The following is a 12,913-nucleotide window of genomic DNA, read 5'->3' as shown; positions in this document are numbered from 1 at the left end:
GGTATATGTTTATACTTCTCATCCAACCACAATCAAATTTACTCAATCCGGATTTTTTTTGTGTGTGTGTTTTTTTGAACGATGACCAGCCGGAATGAAAACAAGCCGAACTGAAATTGGATTAACGAGGCTATTTTTAAAATGTATGGAGTAGAAAGTACAGATACTTGCGTGAAAATGTAAGGAGTAGAAGTAGAAAGTCGGCTGAAAAATAATTACTTCAGTAAAGTATAGATACCCAAAATTTGTACTTAAGTAAGGTAACGAAGTATTTGTACTTCGTTACTTGACACCTCTGTTACCGGGGCAGCTTCTCCACACAGGGCTATATCGCATTTTGCGTTGTTACTGACAATGATCGCTACCAGTGAGCTTTTTATGAATGAGCGATTTTCCACGAAATAAATGTCAAGCTTATTTACGTTTTTGGGGGCATATTTTCAGTTAGCAGATGGTACTGTTTGAATCGCGATTCCATCTTCTACTGCCGGTAACGTCGTAGAATAATCTTCAAAGGGGGTTCTTTATTAATGAATGAATATGAGTAGGCTAAATGCCTGAAAATATCACGAGAAGGGAAAAACTTCTAAGGACGTTTAAGTCATAGAGATCAGGTCAATTTTTACACCGGTCTGCCAAATTTATTCGTTTTGATTCAGCTATGAGGCTGCATCTTGCAGGGGAAATGAGAAGGCATCTATTTCATTCTACAATTCACTCGTATTTTGAGTTGTAAATGAGTAGCAAAAAAAATATGTTTTTAAATCTATGTAATCTTTATAAATAATAAGTATGCATTTTTATATCAAATATACAGAAATATCAGTTGTAAAAATGTCATTAAAAAAACGGACCCCTGTGCAACCGACGCAAGCAAGCACACCCTACAATTTCCCCAGAAATTGTACCCTCTCTAGTCATTATTATTACACATCTTCTTCCATGGGAGTCTATGGCAGCCCCTAGAACCGTATTGTCAGAAGTTGTGAAATTTGGCACACTCTGGGGCCAGTCCCCTCATCAATTTCACCAAGTTTCATGTCTCCATGAAACCCTCTAGTGCCACCAATGGATCAAATTTGAAGGTGTGTTTACACACGTTACTTTTGAACCACATGCCTCATTTTCGAAAATGAGGTATCGTTGTATTCCCTGGATCAAGACGAGTCCAACGCACTCTATGACGTCATACCTAGTTATATAGATTCTCCGCCATTTTGAATGTTAAGGAAAAGTGTTTTTTGGCAACTCCCCCTACAATTTTTGTCAAATCTTCTTCAAAATTGCCACAGATGATCTTCAGACCAAGCCTATCATATGGATTTTTGATTTTCAAAATCGCTTGTTAGTTACAGCCAATCAAATTGATGTGGCCGCCTTTTTGATTCATCATCATCATCATAAACTTTATTTCGGACACTTACTAGGGCCATAGATTACAAAACAACATACAGACAATGAATGACTATAACGCTTTTTTGCTAACTCTCCTATAAAGTTTGTCCAATCTTCACCAAATTTGGCACAGATCATCATCAGACCAAGCCTCACAAAAGTCATCACATGGCGTTTTGATTTTCGCAACCGTTTGTTAGTTACAGCCAATCATATTGAGCAACTGATCCGGAAAAAGGGAAGTGAGGTCATATCTTAGCCAATCTTTGATGCAATGACTCCAAACTTGGTGTATGGACTCAGGACTCTCTTATTAAGAGGTCTGAGACAGGTAGTGGCTTTTGACCTCTATGGAGCACTACAATAGGCAGGATTGTGTGTTGACCAATAATTGTTGATTTGTTTGTCTTATTTAAGTGATTCCTTTGTCTCGTGATATCTTAGTAGATCCTGTGTCTGACACATGTTAACTTGTGATACCAGCAGAATTGATGTAGCCGCCATTTTGAATGACTATAACAATTTTTCGCTACCTCTCCTATAAAGTTTGTCCAATCTTCACCAAATTTGGCACAGATCATCTTCAGACCAAGCCTCACAAAAGACATCACATGGCGTTTTGATTTTCTAAACCTTTTGACTGGAACAGCCAATCAAAGTCGTCAACCAAGCCACCATAAAAGAAGTGAAGTCATATCTCAGCACCTCTTTACTGCATTGACACCAAATTTGATATAAGGAGTAGGGACCCTGTTCTAAAGAGGTCCAATGGGTCATGCCATTTCACCTCTAGTTGGCGCTGCAATAAGCAAACATTTTGCACCAATTATCTTCAGATCAAGCCTCACAAAAGTTTTCACATGGTTTTTGATTTTCAAAACAGGTTTTCCGGTAAAGCTGATCAAAGTCGGCGATGAAGCCGCCAAAACAGGAAGTGAGATATCTCAGGAAATATTTGCTGAATTGACATCAAACTTGGTACAGGTGCTCGGGACCCTGTTCCAAAGAGGTCCACAAAATGTTGTCATCTAACCGCTAGGGGGCGATCCCGTGTCTGACGCATGTTTAATTGTGATACCAGCTGAATTGATGCGGCTGCCATTTTGAATGAATGAATAATTTTTTTTTGGTGAATATCAAATATTCACCAAATTTGGCACAGATTATCTTCAGACCACAATCACCTTGACATGTCAAAATAGGATTGAATTTTAAATGAATGAATACAACTTTTTTGTGAATATCAAATATTCACCAAATTTGGCACAGATTATCTTCAGACCACAATCACTTGAAATAGGACTGAATTACAGCTGTTTAAACTTGACCAAATCTAACAACTGCTTGCCACGGGAAAAACGGCTTATATTTTTACACAGAAAAAAAGCCAAAGCCAACAAGCCTGTCATCTCACTGGTTATCTGTTTATACTATCAAACCTCACCTCACTCTATCAAAATGATTTTAGATTTTCAAAACCGTTTGTCCGGTACAGCCAATCGAAAAAGGGCAGCAGAGCCGCCTGACATCTGACCTGCTTGGTCACCCCATTGCTGCTTGCAGCTATATTTTTCTCATTGTATTTTTCATTATAAACAACAAATAAAAGTACTCATATTTGATTTTTCTGACTTTTCAAGGCTCAAAACTATGACCATTTTGTTTGCATATGCTCCCTCTGTGCGACCTCAAAATATATTTGGGAGCCTTATGGACTACTTGTACATAATTCACTGGACAGGTTCAAGTGGACACTGCACCTTTAAGGGCGCAGTGAGTTTTTGGCTACATTGTGGGTAGCAAGCTACGTTTTTTGTCTTTGTAGGCCTACTTGAATAAACGACACACAAAGTTGTGTGCCAAAGGGGATAAGTTTGCCGACCTCACATCTTTCCAACTCCTTACAGGAGCATTTGTACGAGTGCAAAGAATTGTTGTGGTGCGACCCGTTTTAATTTCTCGACAAAACGCTCGCTAATTACTGCACAGTATGAGCCTGCTGTGAGCTGATACAGTGACCGGTCCAAAGTTCTATCCAACGTACATAACCAATTCAACTTCATCTTTAGATTAAGTGAAATTATTTTATTGACTGTTAATATTAACCAATCACTCCCTTTCACTTTGCTTCATATATTCGTAAATATTGCCGTAATGAGTGGGATTTGACGATATAAATGATCGACGTTTTTCTATTGTCAAATAATATATCGCCCAGCCCTACTCCCACACATAACACTAAAGGTTTTACCTCATGACCTCACTGACTGTAGGAGCCATTCATTTATTGTTGCTTATTTTTGGTTTATTATAGGAGCTCTAGATATAGCGATAAAGATTTAAGTTCACTTTGTGTTATCATTATTTATGTTCTGTTAGTGTGAATGTGTTAGTGTGCACCTATAGGAAACTCCTGTATCGCCTATTTAAGATGGTGCAGTGACCCAGGCCGGGGGTGTGGCAGGTGTACGCAAAAACAGTCATTGACCGTGTCGGCGGGTAACGTGAGACGAGGCGTGTTATGCCTCCCGCGTTAAGACAGAACAAAGAACTATAGTTTAGAACGGACTCCTCTTTAAGTTAAATAACAGTTTTATGTTTGTTTCATTCGTGCAATAAATACACTCATCAGGAGGAAAAGAAATAACCAGTTTCATCATCTTATTAAACACATGCGTCAGACTACAGCACCAGCCACTCCAAGGAAGTGAACGGAGAAGGGGAAAGTTTAATGGACTCAGAGAAGCAAAAACTTAACCCGTTTTTACACTACACTGATTTTTACACTGACATGACTTTCTTCACACTAGGTCCTGCTGTTCACATTGGGTCTGATGTAGGCTTGTGCTCTCTCTTGGATGACAGGTGGTGGAGCAACAGGGAGAGCTGAGTCGACTGAGAGAGGAGAGGGAGCAGTTGGAGAGAGAACTAGAAACTCAGACAGCTGAGACACAGAAGCAGGTGAAATTAACTCACACATAAACACACATTTATTAAAGATATTGGCCCCTCAGATATGAATGAGGACATTTCTTCAAAACCAAGGTGTGTGTGTGTTTGCAGGTTTCAGTTCTCCAGTTTCAGGTTCAGACCTCCGAAGGCCTGCTCCTGGAGTTGCAGAAATCTTTTAGCCAATCACAGAATGCCGTACAGAGCCGTCTGGTGAGTAGCAAGCGAACATTTCATTTACACTCACCGGCCACTTTATTAGGTATGCCTGTTCAATTGCTTGTTAACACAAATAGCTAATCAGCCAATCACATGGCAGCAACTCAATGCATTAAAGCATGTAACGTCACTGTGTCCAATCCCGACTGCCGTAAGCTCCTATTGTCCAAATCCGAACGGGGTTTGGACACTCAGTTTCCGGTCTTTTTGCCAGCATTTTCTTTTGCAATCGCCAGCAAAGTGTAAGTAGTATTATTTTAAGCATACCAAACAATCTACGTGTCAAATTTCATGAACATATATGGACGTTTACATGTCTAAATAATATAAGAAAGTTACTTTGGCCGAAAGACCACTCGGCGACACTCGGGCGACGCTTGGGCGACGATCTTTACTCTGACAAGTGTGTCTGTGTTGACATCGTACTGCTACTATATGGTTTGAGCATATGAGTGTATTTCAACGCTAGTTTAACACTACTTTGTCTAGTGTCGTGGATTAATAATCTAAGTTTTTACCCAATATCCAAGTTTTAAAACAGCACGGAAACGGCAGCAAAGTATGATGCAAAGTGTTTATTCGAATCTAACACAAAGGATTGATTCCAACAAACTTGTGTGGTCTCGAGATCAGACTGGAATTTTTCTCTGGACATTTGCTTATATATTTACTCTCCATTATTTTATGATATTTTATCATTGGTACATTATATCTGGTCACAGATGCATTCACACCCGGTTGGTCAATTGACACAAAATTTACATTGCCAGTATTTTTCCTCTACCTTCCCCTTCCGGGGCCCTCGTGAGGCCTTGCCGCCCAGCTGCACAGGGACACTGAGTTTAAGGACATACATCTGTCCCCTGATATCAGGCGCTTGTAGTTCTCAATATCTGGGCTTTGTAGTCCCTCATGGGAGAGGCCTACACACATACTTCTCTCTTGCACTCAAACTGTATCTATCTGGTCTTCCACATTTGGCCTCTATTTTTTCTATGTTTTAGTGGTAATACTAATCAGTCAACAGCTTTGAATCTGGTTTTCAGTAATATACCATATCAAAGTAATAAAGGTGATTAAGAGGTTCATTTTCAATCATATAATCCATAATCATTTCTCCATCCTCATAATAACAGCAGTGTGATGTTTTTTCCACAACAGTCCCAACACAACCCATACTGGAAACACTACTGTAATTATTCAATAGAAACAACACTGGAAAAACACAAATGCTGATAGAATACAAAACTTTCAAAAACACCTTAGGCAACTAAATCGTACTCTTCCCAAGTATGCATTGTAACAGTAGAACCATCACAAATACAGAACAGGGTATTGTTAATTTCCATCTTATATATACATGTCATCATGTGCAAAGCTCAACCGTGGTGACTTTCCTACTTTCCAATACTTGATTAAGCTATCTGCTTATTGCAACACATAGCGGGGTGTTAAGTAAAAGGGTTTGGGGTGACGGTTCATCCACCATCCACATTGAGTAGCTCAGCACTGACGTTCTAATACTTATATTAAAATTGGTCCGTTTCATTAGCATAAGTGTTCGTTACGTTTCATCATGACAGCTAATATCTCTCACACAAGGTCTGTTGGTCCTATGATGGGCTTGTGAGCAACAGGGTCTTGTATCGTTACTGTACCCTGCAGAAGTAAGTTGCAGTTAACAATAACACTTTTACACATCCTCATAACCTTGCATCCTTTTGCTGAAGGCCTAAACTTAAAGGGCATCTCTGAACAGTATACACGACAAACAAAACAAACAATGACATTAATACAAAAAATGCTGCAATGATAACAAAACAAGACAATACAATATGGTGACAACAAAACAAAACAGGGGAACAAGAACATGGAGATGACATATATTTGAATTTGAATGAATTGAGACAGTGGGGCAGCGCTCCATGCAATTCATAATAACGGTGCGTGAGTGTGAAACATTGTGACTAATACTGGATGATGCAGATGAATGTCTGATGATGTTCAGGGATAAGGGAATGTGTGATGATGTTCAGGGATAAGGGGATGTGTGATGAGATTCTGGGGAAGGGGATGTGTGATGAGGTTCTGGGGAAGGGGCTGGTTCTTCAAGGAGGGGCGTCCAAGAGTGGGCAGTATATGCAATTAGGGAACAGAATTGTCCAGGGTGGGACAGACCAAGTGGTCGGATGACATCCTCCACAGCCAAGGCTTCTCTTTAGGAATACAATCACTCGTACTCATAATAAGCTTGTGCAGGTGGAACCATTGGGTGCACTGATTGATATTCACTCCAACGCCGCTGCAAGTTATCCAACGTCATACTCAACCTCTCATTCTTGCAAGTCAGCACCTTTTTCTGGTGTTGAAGTGCCATCATCTCATCTCGCTGACGCTCTTTTTCCTTGTAACGACGCCTCCTCCCTGGAAGTGCGTGTCCTCCTAATGCAGTATTGAAACGTTGTGATATCTTCTTAGACACTCGTCTCTGGAGGCTCTTAAACTTAGCCAGTGAAACGTCTCCAATCCGCCGTGTGGTCTCAGCGGTTCAGGGTCCGGTGAGCAGCTCTGCTTCGACTTCCATGCTCTGGACTCCTGGAGGTTATGGTTGGTCATTGGATCGTAGGCTGGTGGTTCCTGGGTCATCGAGCCACTGGATTCTGTGTGATGGTCCTGGTGAACTGAACGATGGTGGCCACACCGGGCTTGAACCAGTCGGGCTGGTGGAGATGGGTCTCTGCCGGCGGTCTGGGTTGTTGGTCATTCAGCCAATTGGGATTGTCACCTTTACGTAGACCCAATCTCCAGGAGCAACCGTCTGCAGGTTCTCTGGAATCTCTGCGTCCTTTTCCTTTGTGGCACCTTTCGCCTGTTGAAACACCATCTCCCTCTCCAGTCCCATTGAGGGGAGGACCCTCAATGGGTCTTCTTAAATAAGGAACTGGTAGAAGTCTTCCAGTAGCCATCTCATGCAGTGTAGAAATGTCAGGTGGTTAGTACTCAGGTGGTTAGTATTCAGGCGGTTGGTATTCAGGCGGTTGGTACTCGGGCGCATTACCATTAGTGCCGGCGGTAAGGTCTGTAGGCCTACCCAGTTTAACTTACCATCAGCCATGATCTTTGTTACCTTGATTTACAAGGTACCGTTGCTCTCTCGACTGTCCCTTGTGACTGTGGATGATAAACACAGCCAGACCTTTGTCTGATTGTTAACAGTTTGAATGCCAATTTAAATGTTTCGGCCACAAAATGCGGTCCATTGTGATCCCAAGTCTTGGAAAGACCTCTACACAGAAAATGTTGCTACTGAATCTGGGAATCTGGATCTGCAGTTGGCACTGCCTCCCTACTGAACCGACAGATCACTTAGTACCAATATGTATCTCAGTCTTCCTATACGTTGTGGCATCTTGTCTACACAGTCTATAGCAGTGATTCTCAAATGGGGGTACACTGCGGTAGAGATTGGGTCAGATGGCTGCAGGGGCGGATCTACCGGCTGCCACCCCAGTTGGCAGCTTTGAAAACAAAGAAAAGTTGTGGCTCATCGGACATTTGCGAGAGCGAATTTCTAATATCCGAATGCAAGTAAATGCAGCACGAAAAAACAACTCCATCCACCCTCCCCACACCGCCACCGAAGTTGCTTTCATTTGAACACAAGGAAGGCGCAAACTGACCATAGAAGGCTTCAACTCAAGGAAGAAATCGTAGGCACGGACAGCAGACCACACCGGAGGAATGAGGTGTTAAGCAATTATCTATTAATGACTAAGAATAATTACAAAAGTGCAGGGCTATACGAAGTTGCAATGTTACTTTTCCTGTTGAATTGAGGTTAATAACATTAACTCGTGAATAATTTGGGCAACAAAGCAACAACAAAGATGACTGTGGTAAAGTTAGTTTGAATATTATGAATATTGATATTCAACAGATATTTGGACGCCCAGTATTGTGTTATTTTAACCGGTGTTTAGCACTGCTACGACCGGTCGCTTAGCCAATGCTTTTGGCTGCCTAAACAACGAGTACGTTTAGGGACCGTCAACAAAGTACACATTTCAAAAGTCAATAGCTTTTAAACAACATGAACTAGGAGCGTCAAAATAATGTTAAACTGTTGAAGATGTATGCATTCATGCTGCAAAGCCTTTATTTTGTTCATTTTCATCTCAGGTTATTAAAAAATATTTGATTCAAAATAAATCTTCAAACTTCAATAGCTTTTTGGTCATGTGACCTATAATACTCAAATTAATTTCAGTGTTCACTGACTATGCATACATGTTGCACTGCCTTTAGTTTTTTCATTTTGATCTCACACACATTTGCCACGGGATACCACCCCTCAAAATCTCCTGCCACCCTCTTGCCACCCCATGAATATTTTTCTAGATCCGCCCCTGGATGGCTGAGCGGCTAGTGAGTCGGGCCACCAATCAGAAGTTTGTCGGCTCGACTCCCGGCCGTGCCAAATGACGCTGCGTCCTTGGGCAAGGCACCTTATTTCAGACACTTAACAGGCTCATACTATGTAGCCAGCACAATAATTTGGAACGGTGAACAGTTTCTCTGGAGGTACTTAGTAGGTGTCCACCACCCCTGCAGCCAATCAGAATTGAGTATTCACCCTGACCATGATTTACATATGTATATATATATTATTTATATAGTTTTTTATCAAACATGTTTGGGGCCAGTCAAGGGATACTTGGCTGAGAAATTTTTTATAGGGGGTACATTATTGAAAAAATATTGAGAAGCACTGGTCTATAAGATGCCCAAATGGTCCGTCAGGTGTTGGACTGTGTGAAATGGGAGCAGAAACTGAACTGAGAAACATCATAATGTGCAAAGTACACTATCAACTGTGGCTTCTAAATATGGTGTCCCCCATACGACCTAAAGGTGACATATAATTATCCCCCTGGCGCAATGGTGACCACCATGCGCATTCCTAATAGCAAATACATCAGTTACATGAACACAGGTGTGTGGTAGTTGCCAGGTTCACCGTGCCACACCCTTGAATGGTTAGTTCTGGTGCAGACAGTATGACCTCGTAATCAGGTCTTCCGGCCTGTGTTAAGACAAAATGTGGGTTTGTGAGTAAGGCGTATAGTTGATGGGATGTGTAGAAAGTTACTGGGTGTCCCATCGTCATTGATGATGCTTGTTTGAAAACAAAAGCAGCGGCTGCCAGTCCCTGATAGCAGGGTGGCAGTCCTGCCTCTATCTAGTTATGTACTGTAATAGGCTAAGGTTGTTTCCCCATGGGCGTGTCCTGTAACAATACAGCAGTAGCATATCCAGATCGTTAGATGATGATGACATATAGATGAAATGGTTTTGAGTAATCGGGATTGCCAAGGGCGGAGGCGTCACTTTTGAGAGCTGAAAAAGCTCCCTCCGCCTCTTCGGTCCACTGCAATGTAGCAGCATTGTCTGCCCTGCAGCCCTAGTAAGGGCTCGCAAAGGTGCTGATTTGAGGGCATAATCACAAATCCATGGTCTGCTGTATCCCGCCATTCCCAACAAGGTAAGCATCTGTCCCACTGTCTGAGGCTTTAGAGCGTTGACTATGGCTTCTATCTGTGACAAAGCTACCTATCTCGTATCCCCACTAAGCCGCCTTCCCAGATAATCTACTGTTGTCTGACAAAACTGTAACTTGTCTTTGCTGACATTATGACCTCCCTCTGCCAGCTGTTTTAACACCGTGACAGAGTCTCTTTCACACTGCTCCTTTGAACTACTGCATACTAGAATGGCATCTACATATTGGACTACGGTGCTGGCAACATGCAGATTCTGCAGGTCTTGGGCCAACACCCGATTAAACACCGCGGGGCTGTCCAGGAATCCCTGGGGTAACCGAGTGTAGGTCAATTGTCTGCCTTCAAAAGTGAAAGCAAACAGGTACTGTGAATCAGGGCTTAGGGGGACTGAGAAAAAAGCAGAGCACAGATCAATGACAGTGTACCATTTGGTACCTGGGGGAATGTTAGAAAGTAATGTATGTGGATCGGGAACGACTGCCTTTGGAACGTTCACAATGGAGTTAATTGCCCGCAGATCATGCACCAATTGATAATCATTAGTGTGGCTTTTTTATTGGAAAGATGGGTGTATTACAGGAGCTCTTAGTTTCTATCAAAACTCCTGCATTCACTAGACCTGTAATGGTGGGTTTAATCCCGTCTATGGCGTGCTGTCGGAGTGGGTATTGTCTCTGGTAGGGTAATCTTACTCCCTCCTTCACGTGTATGTGTATGGGCTCTGCTGATTATGTAACCTACGTCTGTCTTGTGTTTTGACCATAATGTTGGGGGCACCTGTCTTAACAAATCTTCATGTTCTGAAAGTAAGCATTGTTTGGTTGATGTTTGTATATTAAGTATCACTGTTTCTGCTATCCCTACGTTGTAATTTTTAGCTGAAATTCTATAAAAGAGTGAGTCAGGGGATATGTGTGTGTTCTTATTATTTGTGGGCCTCCATTCTAATATCTGTAAAGCTGCCTTAGCCATTGGTCCTAGCTCTCTAGTTCTATGTCCTTCTGTTGTCATCAGTGTTATGTGGGGGACAGAGTCCTGGACTTGATACCATTCTTGTAACTCTGGCCTACAAAGATATCCTGGCTGATGATAGAGTACTGTTTTTTATTGATCATCTCTATCCAACAGTCAGCATACTCCATGTGGCTTTGATGTTCGTCGTACAGAAGAGTACAGTGGAGCGGCATGAGTTGCGATTTAGGTTTCCCTACTAACGCTTGGACCCACGGCTCCCATTCTCCCCATAATTGGATTAGTGAAGATTCGTGTGGGACCAATTGTAGCCAGTACGCCAGCGGTGGCGTCAGGCAATGATCGTCTTCTGCTGTTGCATTTGTTAGTGAACTTAGGACATTCTGTAGTGTATTTTCTACCATTACTGGCATGATCTGGTTTGCTGTGGGATTTTCTTGGAACTCCACCCGCAAGCCACTTTGGGTACATTCGATATTGGCTTTTAATATACAAAGAATGTCTCTTCCCAGCAGATTGATTGGAGTGTGTGCTGAATACAGTAGAGGTGCCATAATAGTTTTTCCTTCAATTTGCATTGTGAGTGGCTCCGTAAGGGGTCTCACTTTTCCCAGAAAAGCCTACAGTCCGGATGGATGAACTTGAGAGGGGGAGACTCTTCCCATTTTTCTTTAAACATTTTTTTTGTGGTAGTGAGATTATTTGTGACATATTTTCCCCCTCAGGCTTTTCTGACCACCTCTATTGCCAATCTGCAGCTGGCGCCACATACGGATTTGTCGGACAATTTCTTCTTATATGTCCTTGTTGTCCACATCCCCAGCACCTCCATGTTTGCTGATTGTCAGTCAGATTGGGGTTGGACTGCACTTGTCTGTCCTGCTGTGGGGGTGGGCCTCGTCCTTTTCCCCCACGGGGTCTCCCTCCACGTTGCATAGGTCCACCTCTTCCCTTCCAGGATTGATAGTTGTCATCTGAGGGGCCACCATGCACTTGGATTGGTGGCAGGGTGGTATCTGGGGGGTTGACTGGTGCTGCCTGCATGGGTCCTGGTAGAGCAGGAGGTTGGGGTGGTGGCTGGAACATCACTGGGGCCTGGGGTGTCGGGTTCTCGGGAACCTGGGCCTCCGCTTCCTGTTTTTCTTTTCTGCAGTTATTGACATGATGGACTATGTGTCCTGAGAGCAATGGCCAGTCCATTGTCATCAGGCCTACCGCACCGTCTAGACACTTTTGTACATCTTGAAGCATTGCCTTAATCACCATCAGCATAAACAGTCTCTGTGTGGTGTTGTTTGCGTTCCAGGCACTCCCAGTCTCATTTCTCCACCTGCTTTGCTCCCCAGTCTTCCTCCATCTCTCACCCAGTGCTGCTGTTGTATGACTTAAGTGCACGGCCCCTCTGCTGCTGAGCTTTTGCCATGCGCTGTGGGGGTCCACGTTTGGTCTGACTTCAGATGTTGGTCTGGGTGTGGACATTTTGTCACAGCGGTTTCGCAATTTAGTCATCAGGAGCCGTTGGTCTTAACTCCTACGTCGGTCTTAGTTACGTTCGACTTTGTGATTTGAATTTACACAGAGTGCACCAAGCTTGACAGACCACGGTCGTAGCTACGCCTGGTTTTAAGATGCGCGTCCTTGTGAAAATGCGAAAGCGTCGATCGTTGCCAAGCAACACATTTAAGAGCCTATCCAAAGCGCACTTAGCTAGCCTATCTCCCTTCAAAACAAGCCATGGATTTAAAAAAAGAAAGAAAAGGAAAATACATTTTACTGATAGAGAAATTAGAAAACTTCTAGAGTTGTTTACTCAGAAT

General features: G+C 42.6%; 1 protein-coding gene across 1 annotated transcript in view; it reads left to right on the top strand.

Annotated features, from left to right (window-relative positions):
- The window catches only part of rabep2 (rabaptin, RAB GTPase binding effector protein 2), a 60,830-nt gene that overhangs the window by 30,131 nt on the left and 17,786 nt on the right, over nt 1-12,913 (top strand). Inside the window, exons 5-6 of the mRNA XM_062453992.1 lie at nt 4,261-4,356; nt 4,459-4,557. Of these exons, the coding sequence (XP_062309976.1) occupies nt 4,261-4,356; nt 4,459-4,557 (195 nt within the window). The remainder of the gene's footprint in view (nt 1-4,260; nt 4,357-4,458; nt 4,558-12,913) is intronic.

The sequence above is a fragment of the Osmerus eperlanus genome, chromosome 2, assembly GCF_963692335.1.
Source record: "Osmerus eperlanus chromosome 2, fOsmEpe2.1, whole genome shotgun sequence".
NCBI classification, from domain to species: Eukaryota; Metazoa; Chordata; class Actinopteri; order Osmeriformes; family Osmeridae; genus Osmerus; species Osmerus eperlanus.
Note: the sequence above shows the minus strand (reverse complement) of the source record. Positions and strands in the feature narration are given on the sequence as shown.